The 19916-nt window shown below is 43.0% G+C and overlaps 1 protein-coding gene across 1 annotated transcript in view; it reads left to right on the forward strand.

Moving 5' to 3' along the window:
* LOC134585285 (complement factor H-like) overlaps window positions 1–19916 on the forward strand; it is a gene marked incomplete at its 3' end in the record, with an annotated part of 84316 nt that overhangs the window by 42696 nt on the left and 21704 nt on the right. The window contains exons 15-18 of the mRNA XM_063440702.1: window positions 4548–4730; window positions 9749–9913; window positions 12461–12643; window positions 14407–14604. Coding sequence (XP_063296772.1) covers window positions 4548–4730; window positions 9749–9913; window positions 12461–12643; window positions 14407–14604 — 729 coding nt within the window. The remainder of the gene's footprint in view (window positions 1–4547; window positions 4731–9748; window positions 9914–12460; window positions 12644–14406; window positions 14605–19916) is intronic.

Genomic DNA, 19916 nt, shown 5'->3' on the forward strand with positions numbered 1-19916 from the left:
GTTAAAAGCATCCCCCAAGTAGCAGTATCTAGGAAAATATGGTAAATCCAGCAACCACTAGATGGAGACAAAGTCACACTTCACAACATTAACAAATATGGATCTGGGACTGGAAGTTGCTGGACCAGAAAACAGGCAGTGACATGGAGGCAGGACTGTGTAGAAAACATTGTGTGCTAACCTAACTGACAGGAGCTCTGGTCTGGCCAGACCAACTCAAAGCTATACCTCTTAAGGCAACCTAAGTGCAATGCACTGACAGCATTCTGCATAGTACTACCGCTCTATGCTCATGCTGGGTTTGTTTGGGACATATCACTAGATGAGTGACACCAGTGAATTAACTCAGGATGGTGCAACAGAATTCTAAATTCTGGCTGATCCTGCTGGATACGCTATCGTTGGGAGGTATTCAAATTTGTTTACTCAGATACTATGTAGTGGTTATGGTGCATAGACTTCCCCTTATTTATTATTATTGCCATTTATATAGCGCCAACAGATTCCGTAGCGCTTTACAATATTATGAGAGGGGATTTAACTATAAATAGGACAATTACAAATTAACTTACAGGAACAATAGGTTGAAGAGGACCCTGCTCAATCGAGCTTACCGTATATACTCGAGTATAAGCCGAGTTTTTCAGCACATTTTGTGTGCTGAAAAACCCCAACTCGGCTTATACTAAAGTCAATAGTCTGTATTATGGCAATTTGCATTGCCATAATACAGACAGGGGGCTGTGGGGGCTGTCAGAGCTGTAACTTACCTTTCCTGCAGCTCCTGTCAGCTCCCTCCTCCTCCACGCCGTCCGTTCAGCACCTCGGTCAGCTCCCAGTGTAAATCTCACGAGAGCCGCGGCTCTCGCGAGACTTACAGTGTGAGCTGACAGAAGAGCTGAATGGACGGCGCGGAGGAGGAGGGAGCTGACAGGAGCTGCAGGAAAGGTAAGTTACAGCTCTGACAGCCCCCCACTAAACTGCCAATGTCACTGGACCACCAGGGAAGGAGAGCCCCCCTCCCTGCCATATATCAAGCAGGGAGGGGGGACGAAATAAATATATAATAATAATAAAATAAAATAATAATTAAATTAAATAAAAATTAATAATAAGAAATAATAATAAAAAAATATGAAATTAATTAAAAAATAATCATATTGCCCACCCCCCACCAAAGCTCTGCAACACACACACACTACACACACTGCACACATACACACGCTGCACTCATACACACACGCTGCACTCATACACACACGCTGCACTCATACACACACGCTGCACTCATACACATACGCTGCACTCATACACACGCTGCACTCATACGCACACACTGCACTCATACGCACACTGCATTCATACACACACTGCACTCATACACACGCTGCACTCATACACACGCTGCACTCATACACACGCTGCACTCATACACACGCTGCATTCATTATACACACACTGTAAATAAATATTCAATTAATATATTTTTTTTAGGATCTAATTTTATTTAGAAATTTACCAGTAGCTGCTGCATTTCCCACCCTAGTCTTATACTCGAGTCAATAAGTTTTCCCAGTTTTTTGGGGTAAAATTAGGGGCCTCGGCTTATATTCGGGTCGGCTTATACTCGAGTATATACGGTACATTCTATAGGAGGTGGGGTGTAAAACACATTAGGACAGGGATTTGCAATCAAATAAGTTTGTGCTTGTGGAAAGATATTGTGCATTAGGAAACATATTGTGTATTAGCAATATCTGGGAGAAAAACAGTGTGCATGTGTCTATGTGTATGGAAAGGAATTTCAGGGATATTCAAAAGCAAAATTAATCAAGTATAGAATAACTTTTGGCTGCAACCCCAAAAATAGAGCTTATAAGGTAATAGTAATTAAGAATATAATATAGGGGTGCCAACACAGTAAAAATATTATGCTTAGTAATATTTATTAATAGTTACAGGAACTCTATAGTGACAGGAATACAAATGTATATTCACACTATACTACACTATAGGTGTCAAACACCATTTAGTCCCCTTGCACCCGCCCCATCAAAAAGGTAGTTTACTTGCCAGTCCTGTCACAGCTGGCTCTGCGCCAATCAGCATCTCCTCATAGAACTTCGGTGAATAAGTGCATCTCCATGAGGAACGTTCAGCACCTCCATTCAGAGGGTGGAGACGCTAAATTACAGTGTTACGAGCCACAATCATACCCGGATTTTCTATAAATCTATAAATCCCCTCAGTTACAGAGCGAGTTTCTTGCATCATTAGCTTTGATTTGTTCAGAGCAGAAGTGAGTGCTTCTCATAGGGAAGCTCAAGATTCAATCACAGCAATTTACATGCGTGCTGTGTGTGTCCCAATGCATGTGCATGGACACAAGTAATCGGTAATGATGACTTCACAGGACATGGATAGAGGCTTTAGTGAGAAAACTCTCTCGGTGCTAGAATAACGATGAGTTTTCTTGACTTTGAAACTTTTCAATGACAAAAGGGTTGGGCAGTATTGTAAACAGTGGTCTACCTACCTCGGTTGCAGGGGTCACAGCTGCAACCGGGCCCCTCAATCCAGGGGGCCGAGACGCAGCCGTGACCCCTGCGACCATGGGCTGCCTGCATACCTTCTGGGACGGTGCACAGCCACACAGGCCTGGTCTGTGGTTGCTGGGTGTCTGGTAGGAGGGCAGAGCTATGCTGCTCCCTTCCTGCCTGTGTTTAGCGTGGCCGAGCGGTCTGACAGATAATATTTTATAGGGTTTGTTAATTTATTTATTTTTTGGTTTAGTAGGGGAATAGTAGGAGGGAAAGGATTTGTTTCCCTCTTTATTTTTTTTATTTTATTTTTGGAGTACTTGCAACACTTACATAGTATAGTAAGTTGTAAGTAAGATGGACTTACTAGTATTTCAATTTTGTTTTAAAACTTTATTAATCTGTCGTAAGAGCATTTTGAATATATATATATTATGCGAAATTCATGTTATAAACGCAATTAATGCACATACAAAACCCTCTCTACACTAGTTATGCCACTGACTCTACTCTACACCTTCTGCAATATACCCAACAGTGTAGGGGTAAAGGGAATAAATATGTAGGTTTTGAAGTGTTACCTGTCTGGTCTTGAATGAATGGTCACATTCGTCCATTGCTGGTATGAGTTGGTAAAGCTAAGGTGAAGTGTAATCACTGCTTTAGGCATATTTCTAGTGAATGCTGGGCTGTGGGCTGCTGGGGACCCTCTTTTAACTGTTTGAAAACAGATTAATGACGTAAGAATGAAAGGAGGAACAATAGGTCTCTCACCCAGTTTGAAACAATTTGCACTTCGCCATCACATATCTCTAGGGGAATTTCAACATTATACACTATGCTACTACTGGGAGGAGAGATGAAGGTCCCCAGGTTCACAGTGAGGTGGGAGAAGGAGATGGGGTGACTCTCACGGGCCAGGAATAGGACAAGATATATGTCCCATAAATGCTCCATCAGCTCCAAATACCAGAAAATGAGCTATAAAGTGCTGACAAACTGGTATAGAATGCCTGATGTACTCCACTGGATGAACGCAGCAATCCCTAAAGAATGCTGGGATTGCAGCTCTCCAAGGGGCACCGGCTTCACATGTGGTGGTCCTGCCCCAACATCTCCCCCTACTGGGCGTTGATACCAGGGATATCACGGAAATCACAGACTCCGATACTCCTTTGCAACTGCTCCCAATGCTTTTGCACCATATCAGCATGCCACTAAGGATGTACAAAAAATCCTTGACCAAGCTTAACCTCTGGAAGCTTCCGGGTGCACCTACCCTCCAGCAGTGGGTGACTAGGATGGAGGAGGTCTCCGAAATGGAATCCCTGACCTCTGCCCTTAATGGCACCTCTGACAAATATATCTCTACCTGGTCACCCTGGTTGGATTGCATCTCCTGGAAGGGTACCGATACCCCCCCCCCCCATCCCTCTAGACCAGAGAAACCCAGAACACAAATCTCATCCCCTGCCCGACCCAAACAAACAAACCCACTCCACCCTGCTTTTTTTTCTCCGTCTTACCCTCCGCTTCTCTTGTTAAAAATAGTTCCTTTCCTCAACCCTCTTGCTACTCCTTTCCAGAACTCCTTTCCATTTTGAACACAGGCTACATGCTCACAACCCACAGCACTTGACTCCCCACTTGGGCATAGTTCAAGTGAGTTAAGGATCTGTCACCCCTGTTTTACTGGGGCTTGCTACGGTCATGCTGACTACGAGTGTAATATCTGTGTTGGAATAGTTTTGTACTATTATGGCTGTTGTAGGCCTACTTACCTGTTTCCACTCAGGCACCTCCCGCTTTTCACGAAAATGTTTAAATAAAGATTCAAGGTAATACACCCAATTCAATTAGATGAAATCGTTATAGAGTGTTCCTTTAACTATATTGAAGGAATTTTTTTCACGTAAACATTTAGGAAAACAAAGTTCATGTTGAGTATTTCTACAATGATATCACACTGAACTAGCATTAATACAAATATTTGTATACCATTTCCAGGCTCCTGCATTTTATCAAAAAAAGTGATGTTGATAAATTATATTGTGCTGCCAGATACACATTTGGAAATTGAAGATGGGGAGAGCATGCAGTTTCAATGCATCAAGGGAATGATTCCAGAACAGGAGCTCAGAGTTACATGTAGTAAAGGTGAAATAAATTACCCAAAGTGTAATAAACAGAGTAAGTATTGTCTTATTATGCATGTATCTTATGCCCCGTTTTCACTGAGTGGTATGGTTTGGGTCTGTATGGTCTGGTACTCTATTTTGAGTGTTTCCACTATGAAAGTGGCCCATACAACTGAACCAAACTGCACTATTCCTAGGCACCCTTCAGATGTAGGTCCATAGGAAATGGTACGGTACGATTAGGGTGGCGCTACTGGCGTCACACTATACAATCCATTGATTGGCGGACAGGAAAAAGTCAATGCTCGTGACAAATGACACGCTATGCATTTGGTCTAAACCCCGCATGCCCCTGGCGGTCTGACTTGCAGTGGAAACGCTCACCTAAATAGGCTGGACCATTCTAACCCTTCCGAACCGTACCGACCCAAACCATACCGCTCAGTGGAATCGAGGCATTAGATTTCTAAAGCTCCCTTCCACAAAGCTTCCAGGTTTCAATTTCACAGTCAGTCTTCATACAAGACCACTACCATAATCCTCCATTAATTTGAATTTGTTGAAAACGATTCTTTTAAAATTACTTCATTTAGTTTTCAACTGTTAAAATACAGATACTAGAAGGAATGTAGGGTCTGCCTTGAAAAAATCACACATTTCTGTCATCTGGTAATCTGTCCTCTTTTTGTTTACAATTTGTTTCCTTACAATAATTATATTTTTAGATTTATAGATTTATTTTAATTTCCACGTTATTCATCATATTTTGTGACGCAAGAATACATTGTCATTACAAAGTCAATGCTATTGATACAATATTTATATTTACCGTATATACTCGAGTATAAGCCGACCCGAATATAAGCCGAGGCCCCTAATTTTACCCCAAAAAACTGGGAAAACTTATTGACTCGAGTATAAGACTAGGGTGGGAAATGCAGCAGCTGCTGGTAAATTTCTAAATAAAATTAGATCCTTAAAAAATTATATTAATTGAATATTTATTTACAGTGTGTGTATATAATGAATGCAGTGTGTGTGTATGAGAATGCAGTGTGTGTGTATGAGAATGCAGTGTGTATATGAGTGCAGTGTGTATATGAGTGCAGTGTGTATATGAATGCAGTGTGTATATGAATGCAGTGTGTGTATATGAATGCAGTGTGTGTATATGAATGCAGTGTGTGTGTATGAGAATGATGTGTATGAGTGCAGTGTGTGTATGAGTGCAGTGTGTGTATGAGTGCAGTGTGTGTGTATGAATGCAGTGTGTGTGTATGAATGCTGTGTGTATGAGTGCAGTGTGTATGTATGAGTGCAGTGTGTGTGTATGAATGCAGTGTGTGTGTGTATGAGTGCAGTGTGTGTGTGTATGAATGCAGTGTGTGTGTATGAATGCTGTGTGTGTGTATGAATGCTGTGTGTATGAATTCTGTGTGTATGAGAATGCTGTGTGTGTGTATGAATGCAGTGTGTGTGTATGAATGCAGTGTGTGTATGAATGCAGTGTGTGTATGAATGCAGTGTGTGTGCATGAATGCAGTGTGTGTGTGTGTATGAGTGCAGTGTGTGTGTATGAGTGCAGTGTGTGTATGTGTGTGTGTAATGCAGAGTGAGATGCAGAGCCTTGGTGGGGGTGGGCATTTTTATTTTTTAATTATTATTTTAATATTTTTTTTTCATTACATTTTTTTATTATTATTATTTTTTATTTTATTATTATTTTTTATTTTATTATTATTTTTATTTTATTATTTTTATTTTTTTTATTATTATTAATATATATACATTTTTTCCGAAGGTAAGGAAAGGTAAGTAACACCTCTGCAGCCCCCACAGCCCCAGTCTGTATTATGGCAATGCAAATTGCCATAATACAGACAATTGACTCGAGTATAAGCCGAGTTGGGGTTTTTCAGCACAAAAAATGTGCTGAAAAACTCGGCTTATACTCGAGTATATACGGTATGTTGGCAATTCTAAGAACCAAATCAGTGAATGTGTGTGTGTTTGTCAGTGTGTCAAATCAGTGAGAGTGTGTCTGTCAGTGAATGTGTGTGTCACTGTCCTCTGTGTGTAAATGTGTGCATGTGTCAGTGTTCTCTGCGTGTCAGCGTCCTCTGAGTGTTACTATTTGTCTGTCAGTGAGCGTGTGTGCCAGTGTGTATCAATTCAGTTAGAGTGTGTCTGTGAGTGATTTTGTCCTTTGTGTGTAAGTGTGTGTGTGTCAGTTTCCTCTGTGTGTAAATGTGTGTGTCAGTGCCCTTTTTGTGTAACTGTGTATGTGTTTCGGTGTCCTGTGTGCATCTGTGTGAGTGCCAGTGTCCTCTGTATGTAACTGTTATATGTGTATTATATTTTCATTTTTTTTTTATTTTTTTTTTTATTCTTTATTTTTGCAGTGCATATGGTGTTAACATTCAGGCACGTGGTACCCCAAAGGCAATCCGCATGCATATTTAAAACAAAGAGTGATAACATGGAAAGCATTAGGGTATGGTAGTACAATGCACTATTTTTATATTTATAAACAGGCTTAAATCACGCTATTTAGGCATATTATAGATTATATTTGTTGAACATGCTAAACTAGGCAATTTTATGTATACGTTAGTAATCTATTAAACAGACGATTATATCTGCGTTAAACCCCAGCGATGCACATAAAAAAGAAAAACAGTGGTCTAATATTTATATTCGTGTCTACATGCTGAGTTACATGCTAGTGGATTCGTTTTTGTAATCGCTTATGTAGTCGCTATGTGGTTGCATATGTAGCTTATCTCATCTATACTTGGTTAGGCTTAAGTATTGATTGTTCGATTACTTGTTGAACTGACAGGTATACTTAGGACTACCCTACATTTGTGGATAACATTAGCTTGTCACAGTTGCTTAGAACATTTGATAATTTAACAGCTTTATAACAGTAACTTGCTATCATATTATGGATAGCATATGATTAAGGACTATTTAGCTACGTCGCATGAAAGCAGCACGATTAGTCTTGAAGTGGTTTACAACATATATCGTATTCTGCACTGTTTTTGTGAGTATGCATACATGCCTAGAGGACCTGCCCTATTACAAGACAGATAATACGATTCAAGAGACTGATTGATAAAAAACCTCAGGCAGGCTCATAGATTATCAGCAAGCTTTCAGGTACTTATGGTAAACGGTTGGTAGTTACAGCAGATTATTGTGCCCCAGGGACCTCCCCATCTACATGGTATGCTGGGTGGGCAGAGGACCCCTGCCCCTCAGGTTGAACTAGGGCTAATGGGGGAAGACAAGCATATAGTACAGACAGCAGACAGCAATATTAAGAAAAAGAGGGTCCAGAACAAAGGTCAAGACTCTGCATGGAGTTAACTGTTGCAGCGTGATAGTGGCAGATATCTCAGGGACTCGCCGTGAGTGTTCACCTCTAGCTGTAGGTTGCTGCGTCCGTGGGTTCTGACTGCAAGATGGAGAGTTCGTGCGAGCTGTCGCCCCCTTGTGGAGAGGCTGTCATCAGGTGTTATCGCCTTGTTGTGGAGGCCGATCAGGCTGGAGTCCCTCCGTGGAGTGTCGCCTCCTGACGGGTCGGCCCGAAGGTAGGTTCTTTGGTGGGGAGCGATATGGGCTACCTCTGAGCCTCGTTCGCAGGTCTGTCGCTATCTCCATTCCACTCGCCGCCTGTGGGCCCGGACTTTTAGCGGTTATGTTCCGGCGGGTATCGAGTGGGCACAGATCAGAGCCCCATCCGATCCAGTCTCTCTGACCCCGGTGTCTGTCTCCACCAGGGCTCTGTGGGGAGTGTGGACAGTCAAGAGGGAGAGTCCACATGCCTCTGGGTATGAGTTTTCAGCGTTGAGTTTGCCGCCATTTTACACGCGGCTCCAGGCCTTATCCATAATGTGGTGGCAGTTCTTTGCCGCAGGTTCACTGCTGTCGCCGGGGTCTCGGGGCACGGGCCAGGATAACCCCCACTGGCCCAAGGGGGGGAGGCGGGGCCCGCTCCACGAACTTGTAGGGGTCTGGCGCGACACAGTCGGGCGGGATAGCAGGGCAGTGGCCGTCTACCCCGCTCACCGCCTAAGTAGGCCTCATCCTATGCGGACAACATGCGTCTTTCTGAGGGACTAAAACAGGGAGTGCAAGCCTCTCCTCAGGTCCAGGGCCCCTTCGTGTATCGGACCGCGTTCACTGGCCGTCAGGAGTGTGCTAGGTTAGCTTTGACTTGCTTAAATTTCGCCTGATTGCAGGAGCTCTTGTTTCATGTGGCTGTTCTGCATGGCGGTCAGGCCCCGCCCCCATATTTTCATTTTTTGACTTTTATACACCTGATTAATATACACTCCTCCTTACATACACAATATTCACAGTATATGTCATATATATTTGTAAAATATTCTTCCCTCCTTTTAGTCAGGCTTGTTCTCCAATATAGGATTAACTTAAATATTAGTGTCTACACATTTCATTTGGAATTTAAATCAATAGAAATTACTTTCTCGAGCGATGGGTGCTGATGATCTTTTTTTAGACTTGCAGTGTTATTTTTCCATAAAAGGTTGAGAAACACTGAATTGGTGTGCTGAAATTGAACACGTTCTCTTTGGTTGTGCACTGTCTTAATTTCTTTTTCTTATCTTTCTACTTTATCTCTCTACTCGCCTCACTACAGCTAAGCGAGAGCTCTTGCTCAGGAGATTCCATTAGCACTGCTGAGGTAAACTGGGCTAGCTCATTGGCTGAGAGAATCAGCTGATCTCTCCCAACCAATGAGATAAGTCCTGCACTGCCAGTCTTAGCTTAGTGAACAGAGCTCCCTGCTCTCACTGAGCTATAGTGAAGGTGGGAAACAGTGCCCAGCGGGCCCCAAGTAAGAAGTGAAAATTCTAAAATAGTTTGTCTTCTTACTATGTGTGGCTGCCAGGAATGCTATAGGGGTTATGATGCGTGAAATGTTCATTTAAAATTTGCATAAAGGCTTGACTACAAGAGTGGCACATAGCAGTTTCTTGTCTGACAAACTTGATTCAACAATGATGTGAAAATAAAACATTTTCTTGTTAATTAAAGATGAGCATAAATGTGAAAACCCACCTTCTATAAGATTTGGACAAATTGAACCAACAAGCAATCGAAGTAATGTCAAATACAGATGTGATAATGGATACCAATTAAGTGGACCAGAGGAAAGTATCTGCATTGGTGGGAACTGGTCCTTACCTCCGATCTGTTTAAGTGAGTACATCATGAATTTTGCTTGAGCATCCATAGTAAAGTTTTGAGACTGTAATAAATATTTTGCAAAACAGTTCACAGACCCTCCATTCTTTTTTTTTTTTATTCTTTATTTTTGATATGCAGGTGGGTACAACAGTGCCTGTATCGCCACAACAGCTTCAGCAGGCTCGATTTTCATGGTCATAACATAACAAAATTGTGGCATGTTTGGTTTGCATATATTTTTTAAAATAGAAAAGGTAACGATTTGGTAAACAAGTGTTTGAGTAGTAATTATCATGCTTAGTTAGTACAGGACGAAACGTGGTTTAACAGTTGAGCTTAGAGTATGCTGGAACAGTAAGTGTCCCTGAGTTTTAGCTATCCACATCTGTCTAGGCGCAGGAGCGTGGGTGCGCTTTTGTATGGGGTAGCCAAGCTGAGCATACTATATCTGAGTAGGCTGGCGTTGTGCTGGCGTTTTGTGGTATAAAACCGGCTACGTACTTGCTATCGTTATTAGGGCGTTTTCACCAAGTTGTGTGTCAACGGCTGTATGTAGTTTATGTATAGCTACTCAGTGCTTACGGTAGCTGGTTACTGTGAATAGTAGCTGGACAAGCTTACAGGCTAGTAGTTCTAGTGTGATATCTTACAGGCTTGCTTATGGTTCTTACTTATGGTGGCTAAAGATAGGAAGTAGCTGGCCTAGTATGTAGCCTAGACATAGATTATAGGGTGACAAGAAGCTGCTGGGTGCAGTTATGATTGTAAAACTTGCAAATTTGTGTCTCTATTTTACATGACAGTATAAGCATATAAATCAGGTTTGTGTATGACATTACTGGGATACTGCCCTAGGATAGGAGCATGCAGATTAAATCAGTAGAGGGCATTGCAATAGTATATGGATATTCAGGCCCATTGAGAAGTCCGGGATGAGGTGGGACCGCCAATATTGAGTATAGTGTCCCAATTGACGCATCTCTGCTGTGATCAGCCAACCCCCTGTGCTGGTAAGGCAGGATCCCCCAAGGGTGATTGCGGCAGAGCTCGGTCCGGCAAACCTTCTTGCTGTACTTCACGTCGTAGCTCCGACTTCAGGTTTAGACGCCCTCGGTCTGCTGGTATGTCGTGGGAGTGGGGCAGACATGTTGCGGTTTGCAGGGTCCGTCAGAGTGGTCGCGACCTCTGCGGTGCGTCGTGAGGCAGGCTCTTTGGGCTAGCTGGGTATGAAGGTGCCAGGTTGCTCGGAGCAAGGTAAGCCCTCTGTTGGTGTTGGCTGGGTGTAAGTGGGTTTGAAGAGTGCTTGCGGTGGTGCTTAGCCGTCGATAGGTTTTGTACATTTCCCGGTTGGGTCTGTGCTTCAGGACGGGTGCTGGACCTTGCCGGGCGGATTTTCCGGCGCCATGTTCGTTTATGTGGCCTCCGTTTTTCCTTCCTTAGCGGCCATGCTGCACCACAGCTTTGTCCAGGAGTCGTGGGCTGCCCGGTGTGAGCGGCACGCTTGGTTCAGGCTGGGCTCCAGCAGGCTTGTGCCGGCGTGCGGCTATTGTGGCCCAGAAGTTTGTAAATAGGACGTCAAGCCTCTACTGCAGAGACAGTCGGTTGGGTTGAGGCGGTGAGATGCACACTGTGTCCGCCATCTTGGTCTTGGCGGGTAGTTTGTCTCGAGTGTATCGTGGCAGGAACTTCACAAGTTAGTCACCGTTGAAAGTTGCCAGGATAACCCCCGCCGGCCGGGGAGACCCTCCATTCTTATACATCTTTATTTGAAAGCCAATATTTTAGGCTTTAGAAAGAGTGGATTTTAGGAATTTATTCATTAAACCAAAAATACGGATATTCGACAAGGAAATAAAAAAAATTAAAAATAATGACACTGTAAAAACGATCAAATATTTGCAATAACCTTTTCAGTTGTTAACAATGAATGAATGGTTTAGTGTGTTAATACCTTAATGTTTTCTGGTTCCGAGTCAGATTTATAGGAAAAGTCAACCCATTGTTGTTCCCATAGTTGTCTGCTTCCCATAATGTCATCAACTCACAGATTCAGTGAACTGTGGCAGGAATAGTGAGTTCACACACATTGCTTGTGTGTGAAATTCTTCTGTGGACTAAAATGCTGAAGGAGTGGGTCACAAACCCTTATTTGCCTAGCTGATCCAGCAGGCATTGTGCAACAATAAATGAATAGATTGCAATTTGTCATATTGTAGTGTGCCTTGCGTCTTAAAGGCGCACTATAGTCACCAGAGCAATTACAGCTTAATGTAGTTGTTCTGGTGAGTATAATCATTCCCTGCAGGTATTTCCATGTAAACACTACCTTTTTAGAGAAAATGCAGTGTTTACATTGCCCCCTAGGGATACCTTTACTGTCCAGACACTTAAATGATGGTTTTAACACTACAGAGTCAGGAATACAGTATTTTATTCCTCACCCTATAGTGTTCCTTTTATTCCTAGGGTGTTTTTTTTAATTTTTATTTATTTACTTGGTTACTGTTTCATTTGTACAGTCAGTGTACAGTATTGTTAATGTTTAAATGAATATTTTAGAGACGGAAAAAAAATGTCCAGCACCTCCAAGAATCATCTATGGAGAAATGAAATCCTTAGTCCATACAGAATACCCTTCCGGATCTACAGTAGAATATCAATGCCAGCAGCTTTACAAGCATCAGGGAAATCTAACAATTGTATGTGAAAATGGAAGTTGGTCAGATGTCCCTGTTTGTTTGGGTGAGTAAACTAACAATGTTTCGCTTAAGGTAAATATATATAGTAATCAGGGTTGGTAGAACCACTGGCAAATTATGTAATCAGAACAGAGAAAAAAAAAAAAGAATATTCATCAACAATGCACAGTGTTGTGCATTTTACTGCAAAATGTATTTTAACCCCTTAATGACACAACTTCTGGAATAAAAGGGAATCATGACGGAATATATCCGTCGTCTGCCCTTAAGGGGTTAATGTAATGCTCGTTGTGTATTATTGCATTGCTGAGCTCCACAACAGTAAAACAAACAAGTGCATTTGGGTTGACACTGTAGGGAATAATGTGGAGTAGTTGGCATTGTGGAAGATAAGATGGAAACAAATCCATACAGTACCTCCCATTCTCTCTTTTAGTACCCCACTATAATAAAATGGAAGTCAGGTGGATAAAACCCTGCAAAGTTAACAACCTTACATCTTATTTCTCCACAGGCCTTGTTATTTTCCTATACCTGCTTTCTATTTCACTTCCAGTCCCCAAATTCCCTCCCCTGCCAAAGTCCCGTCCTCTTCTTAAGTCTAAACTCATGTCCCCTCATCTTACTAGGTTTCCATATCACCTCCTCTTGTTAAGTCCCTGCGTCCCCTTCACTTCCTATGGCCCTATGCCCTCTCCTTTCTATGTATCCCTTCCTCCCCCAAATCCCCATGTACACAGTAAATTATGGAGAACAAGCTGAATGAGGAGAGAATTCATAGTCTTGATACAAGACAATAAGTGAGTGTTTGGATTTTACTGTAACATACACTTTGAGTTTGGAGCTCTGTTGGGGTTTTGGCGAAAGTGCAGAGTCCAATATTAAGCAAATTTTAATCCTGGGAATCCATGCAATAATGGCTACGACAAAAAGCAAAGTCGGGGTCAGAATCCAGGTCAGGAGTTAAAAGTTTGTTCCATAAGCATTGTTAGAATATAAGTGCCAAGTTCAGAAATTTGGGAAGACACAGAAGACAGGATATAGCAACAGAGTAGTTGGGATGTCTGAGCCAAGGGCAACAGCCAAATGTGTAGAGTAGTAATGAATACAGGCTGCAAAGGATCTATGTAACACAAAACCATGCAGACCAGGGGACTCAGTCGAACGACTTGATGTTCTCATGGTAATTCTTAAATAGGAAAAGTGAACTACAATAATCTGAAATAATTTATTAGAAAACAAAGAGCCAGTATGACTTCACTGAGCCTGACAACTGAGTAATTTAACTCTTACTTGAGAGACATTCTAACACCTAAGTTCTTATGTCCCCCCTCTCTCCAATCCCCCATACCACTGTAAGAAGAGTCCTTATGTCCCCTCGTCTTTCCAAATGCCTGTATTCCCTCCTATCACAAAGCCTAATTCATTTTCTTACAACTGAAGTTGCCTCATGCCTGCATATGGAGCAGGAGGGGGAGAGAGGGTGGCTGTGGGACAAATGAAGGGGAGGGGTGAGAGAGGTTGGCTATGGGGCAAATGAAGGGGAAGGCCCGGTGGATTCTAGTTACGCCTCTGATTGTAAACATGTCTTGGGGAGAGAACAAGCCCCAATGCCCCCCCGATCTGCACTTGCTAGTAGTTTTTAAGGTATTACAGTGTTGAATTGTGAGCTATTTCATCAATGCATTTCTTTTCTTGCAAATGCTGTGTCTCACTTATTTTGTATTTCTCTACATTTGCAACATTTGTGCTTGTGTTTAGAATTAAAATGAAGAAATGAGTGGAAATTGTCTCCTCTGTTTTCAGAACCATGCACAGTAAGTCAGAAAGACATGACAAAAAATAACATACAGCTAAGGTGGAAAACAGATAATAAATTGTATTCTGAACATGACAACACTGTGGAGTTTATCTGCTCCCCTGGATTTGAAATTCAGCCATCTTCAACGCTTCGAGTTAAATGCAACAGAGGAAAATTAATGTACCCTAGATGCTTTAAGCAAGGTAAGCCTGATGACTGTGTGCGGTATTGAGAAGGGTTTCCAGATGCACCAAAATTCCCTGGACATGTATAAATATGACATGCTGATAGACAGGACATGCTAAGAGCTGCCCAGAATATGTGTATTCAATTCATATCTTGCAGGATGTAAATCAGTTCTTTAAAGGGATTCTATAGAGCCAAGAATAGAAAGCTATTATTGGCACTATAGCTCCCCCCCCCCCCCCTGCCACAGTGAATAGAGGGTTAAAATTCCTTTATTTACTTGATCTCAGTGCAAATGTCTGTTGGCGCTGGGTCGTGGCTCGTCCTCCTCAGACGTTACCAGCGAGGGGGCGCTAATGCGCATGCGTAGCGGTGCCGTAGTCACAATAGGTCGTCTCCATGGGAAAACATTAAATAGCTGACGTTGGATGTTCTCATGCATGTTTTACATGTCAGCACTAAGTGCTATAGGCACACTGTACGCAGACCACTTCAATGAGCTGAAGTGGTCTGGGGACCTATGGTGTCCCTTTAATAAGGATGAGATCCCAAATGAGCAACTATGATTAGTTGTTTTACTTTGTGCAGGTATAAATGCTACGTATTACAGGGCAGCGCTTTTCATGTTAAAAGCATCCCCCAAGTAGCAGTATCTAGGAAAATATGGTAAATCCAGCAACCACTAGATGGAGACAAAGTCACACTTCACAACATTAACAAATATGGATCTGGGACTGGAAGTTGCTGGACCAGAAAACAGGCAGTGACATGGAGGCAGGACTGTGTAGAAAACATTGTGTGCTAACCTGACTGACAGGAGCTCTGGTCTGGCCAGACCAACTCAAAGCTATACCTCTTAAGGCAACCTAAGTGCAATGCACTGACAGCATTCTGCATAGTACTACCGCTCTATGCTCATGCTGGGTTTGTTTGGGACATATCACTAGATGAGTCACACCAGTGAATTAACTCAGGATGGTGCAACAGAATTCTAAATTCTGGCTGATCCTGCTGGATACGCTATCGTTGGGAGGTATTCAAATTTGTTTACTCAGATACTATGTAGTGGTTATGGTGCATAGACTTCCCCTTATTTATTATTATTGCCATTTATATAGCGCCAACACAGCCCCCCACTGAACTGCCAATGTCACTGGACCACCAGGGAAGGAGAGCCCCCCTCCCTGCCATATATCAAGCAGGGAGGGGGACAAAATAAATATATAATAATAATAAAATAAAATAATAATTAAATTAAATAAAAATTAATAATAAGAAATAATAATAAAAAAATATGAAATTAATTAAAAAATAATCATATTGCCCACCCCCACCAAAGCTCTGCAACACACACACACTACACACACTGCACACATACACACGCTGCACTCATACACACACGCTGCACTCATACACACACACTGCACTCATACACACACGCTGCACTCATACACACGCTGCACTCATACGCACACACTGCACTCATACGCACACTGCATTCATTCACACACACTCCACTCATACACACGCTGCACTCATACACACGCTGCACTCATACACACACTGCACTCATACACACGCTGCATTCATTATACACACACTGTAAATAAATATTCAATTAATATATTTTTTTTAGGATCTAATTTTATTTAGAAATTTACCAGTAGCTGCTGCATTTCCCACCCTAGTCTTATACTCGAGTCAATAAGTTTTCCCAGTTTTTTGGGGTAAAATTAGGGGCCTCGGCTTATATTCGGGTCGGTTTTTACTCGAGTATATACGGTACATTCTATAGGAGGTGGGGTGTAAAACACATTAGGACAGGGATTTGCAATCAAATAAGTTTGTGCTTGTGGAAAGATATTGTGCATTAGGAAACATATTGTGTATTAGCAATATCTGGGAGAAATACAGTGTGCATGTGTCTATGTGTATGGAAAGGAATTTCAGGGATATTCAAAAGCAAAATTAATCAAGTAAGTATAGAATAACTTTTGGCTGCAACCCCAAAAATAGAGCTTATAAGGTAATAGTAATTAAGAATATAATATAGGGGGTGCCAACACAGTAAAAATATTATGCTAAGTAATATTTATTAATAGTTACAGGAACTCTATAGTGACAGGAATACAAATGTATATTCACACTATACTACACTATAGGTGTCAAACACCATTTAGTCCCCTTGCACCCGCCCCATCAAAAAGGTAGTTTACTTGCCAGTCCGGTCACAGCTGGCTCTGCGCCAATCAGCATCTCCTCATAGAACTTCGGTGAATAAGTGCATCTCCATGAGGAACGTTCAGCACCTCCATTCAGAGGGTGGAGACGCTAAATTACAGTGTTACAAGCCACAATCATGACCGGATTTTCTATAAATCTATAAATCCCCTCAGTTACAGAGCGAGTTTCTTGCATCATTAGCTTTGATTTGTTCAGAGCAGAAGTGAGTGCTTCTCATAGGGAAGCTCAAGATTCAATCACAGCAATTTACATGCGTGCTGTGTGTCCCAATGCATGTGCATGGACACAAGTAATCGGTAATGATGACTTCACAGGACATGGATAGAGGCTTTAGTGAGGAAACTCTCTCGGTGCTAGAATAACGATGAGTTTTCTTGACTTTGAAACTTTTCAATGACAAAAGGGTTGGGCAGTATTGTAAACAGTGGTCTACCTACTTCGGTTGCAGGGGTCACAGCTGCAACCAGGCCCCTCAATCCAGGGGGCCGAGAAGCAGCCGTGACCCCTGCGACCATGGGCTGCCTGCATACCTTCTGGGCCGGTGCACAGCCACACAGGCCTGGTCTGTGGTTGCTGGGTGTCTGGTAGGAGGGCAGAGCTATGCTGCTCCCTTCCTGCCTGTGTTTAGCGTGGCCGAGCGGTCTGACAGGAAGTGCTCACTGTGAGAGCACTTCCTGTCAGACTGGGAAACGTGGCGAGCCAAGTACAGGAGAGGGAGAGAGGTAGGACTGGGACAAATGAAGGGGAGGGGAGAGAGAGGTAAGGGTATGAGGCACAGGGAGTGGAGGGGGCAGAGAGGGAGACTATTGGACCAATGAAGGGGAGGGGGGGGAGAGGGTGGCCATGGGACAAATGAAGGAGGGGGAGAGCATGGCTGTGGGGCAAGTGAAGGGAAATGGGGAGAGACGGTGGCTATGGGGCAAATGGTGGGGAGGGAGGAGAGAAGGTGGCTATGGAGCAAATTAAGGAGAGGGGGATAGAGGGTGGCTATGGGGCAAATGAAGGGGAGGGGGGAGAGAGGGTTGCTATGGGGCAAATGAAGGGGAGGGGGAGAAATGGTGGCTATGGGGCACATGGAGGGGAGGTGGAAGTGAGGTTAGGGTATGGGACACAGGGAGTGGAGGGAACAGAAAGGGAGGCTATGGGACCAATGAAGGGAGGGGGGAGAGAGGGTGGCTATAGGGCAAATGAGGGGAGGGGAGAGAGAGGGAAGAATGGGACAATGGGAGGGTGGAGGGTATGAGACACATGGAGGGGTTGAGGGGGGAGAGGGAATGGGACACATGGAGGGCCTGTGGGGAGAGAATGAGACATCCAGGGGGGGAAAGGCACACATGGGATGGGGGCCCAGGGCATTTTTCACACCGGGGCCCAGTGGATTCTAGTTACGCTTCTGCTTGTAAACATGTAATATATGATGCTAGTGCAAATAATATTTTATAGGGTTTGTTAATTTATTTATTTTTTGGTTTAGTAGGGGAATAGTAGGAGGGAAAGGATTTGTTTCCCTCTTTATTTTTTTTATTTTATTTTTGGAGTACTTGCAACACTTACATAGTATAGTAAGTTGTAAGTAAGATGGACTTACTAGTATTTCAATTTTGTTTTAAAACTTTATTAATCTGTCGTAAGAGCATTTTGAATATATATAAATTATGCGAAATTCATGTTATAAACGCAATTAATGCACATACAAAACCCTCTCTACACTAGTTATGCCACTGACTCTACTCTACACCTTCTGCAATATACCCAACAGTGTAGGGGTAAAGGGAATAAATATGTAGGTTTTGAAGTGTTACCTGTCTGGTCTTGAATGAATGGTCACATTCGTCCATTGCTGGTATGAGTTGGTAAAGCTAAGGTGAAGTGTAATCACTGCTTTAGGCATATTTCTAGTGAATGCTGGGCTGTGGGCTGCTGGGGACCCTCTTTTAACTGTTTGAAAACAGATTAATGACGTAAGAATGAAAGGAGGAACAATAGGTCTCTCACAGGGCCGGTGCAAGGATTTTTGCCGCCCTAGGCAAAAAAAAATTTGCCGCCCCCCCATATGTCCAGCCCACCATGTGACATCACAATGCCCCGCCCATATGCTCTGCCATATGGGCCAACGCCAGTCTTCACAAAGTGTCTTATCTGAAAAGACAGTGTGTTTACATTAAAAAGCCTACAGGCACAGGCTATAGACACCAGAACCACTACATTATGCTGTAGTGCTTCTGGTGACTATAGTATCCATTTAATGTGAGGTAAATTAGAGATTAGTGCCACTAATAATATATTGGATTGCCTACTTACCACCAGATGAGGACAAGAGGCTGATGATGGGCTCAGTCTGGCTCCACAGGTCTGGTGTAGAAGAGGCTCTCTGGAGACTGTTTTTAACAGTGCTCACAACAATTAACGAACAGGAAGCAGCTCCATTTTTTAGGGTCCCTTACACAGCTCAAGGTCTGGGCCCCCAGGGGGCATACTCCTACAATGCCCACCCATAAATCCACCTACATGGCCCATCCATGAGTTGGGGATGTTTTATGTGTGCAATTTGTGTAAGGGATGTAGTGTGTTTATAGGGGATGTAGTGTGTGTTTGCGTGTAAGGAATGCATTGTATGTTTCTGGGTGTGTGTGTGTGTGTGAGTAGGAATGCATTGTATGTAATTGAATGCAGTGTGTGTCTGTAAGGGGTGCATTAATTATGTAAGAGAACGTAAGGGATGCATTGTGTGTTTCGGGTGTGTCTGTGTGTGAGTAGGAATGCATTGTATGTTTCTGTGTGGGGGGGTGCATTGTGTATGTGTGTAGTGTAAAAAAGAGGGTTTGTGGGGTAGGATAGAGACTGGGAGGGGAACAGCTCTTTCTTTTTTAAAAAAAAATCATAGTGCTCTCCCCTCAATTATTGATTTCCCCTTCCCTTCTGTCCCTCCGTGTTCTCCCCTTCTGTCACTTAGTGCTCTCCCTTGGCCCCCTGTCCCTCTGCAGTCCCCCTTGGTGGTCTTCTCACTCCCCCCTCCTTAGTGGTCCTCCCTCTCCCAAACCCCTTAGTGGTCCTCCCTCTCCCAAACCCCTTAGTAGACCTTCCC

Source organism: Pelobates fuscus, unplaced genomic scaffold, assembly GCF_036172605.1.
Source record: "Pelobates fuscus isolate aPelFus1 unplaced genomic scaffold, aPelFus1.pri scaffold_54, whole genome shotgun sequence".
In the NCBI taxonomy this organism is placed as follows: Eukaryota; Metazoa; Chordata; class Amphibia; order Anura; family Pelobatidae; genus Pelobates; species Pelobates fuscus.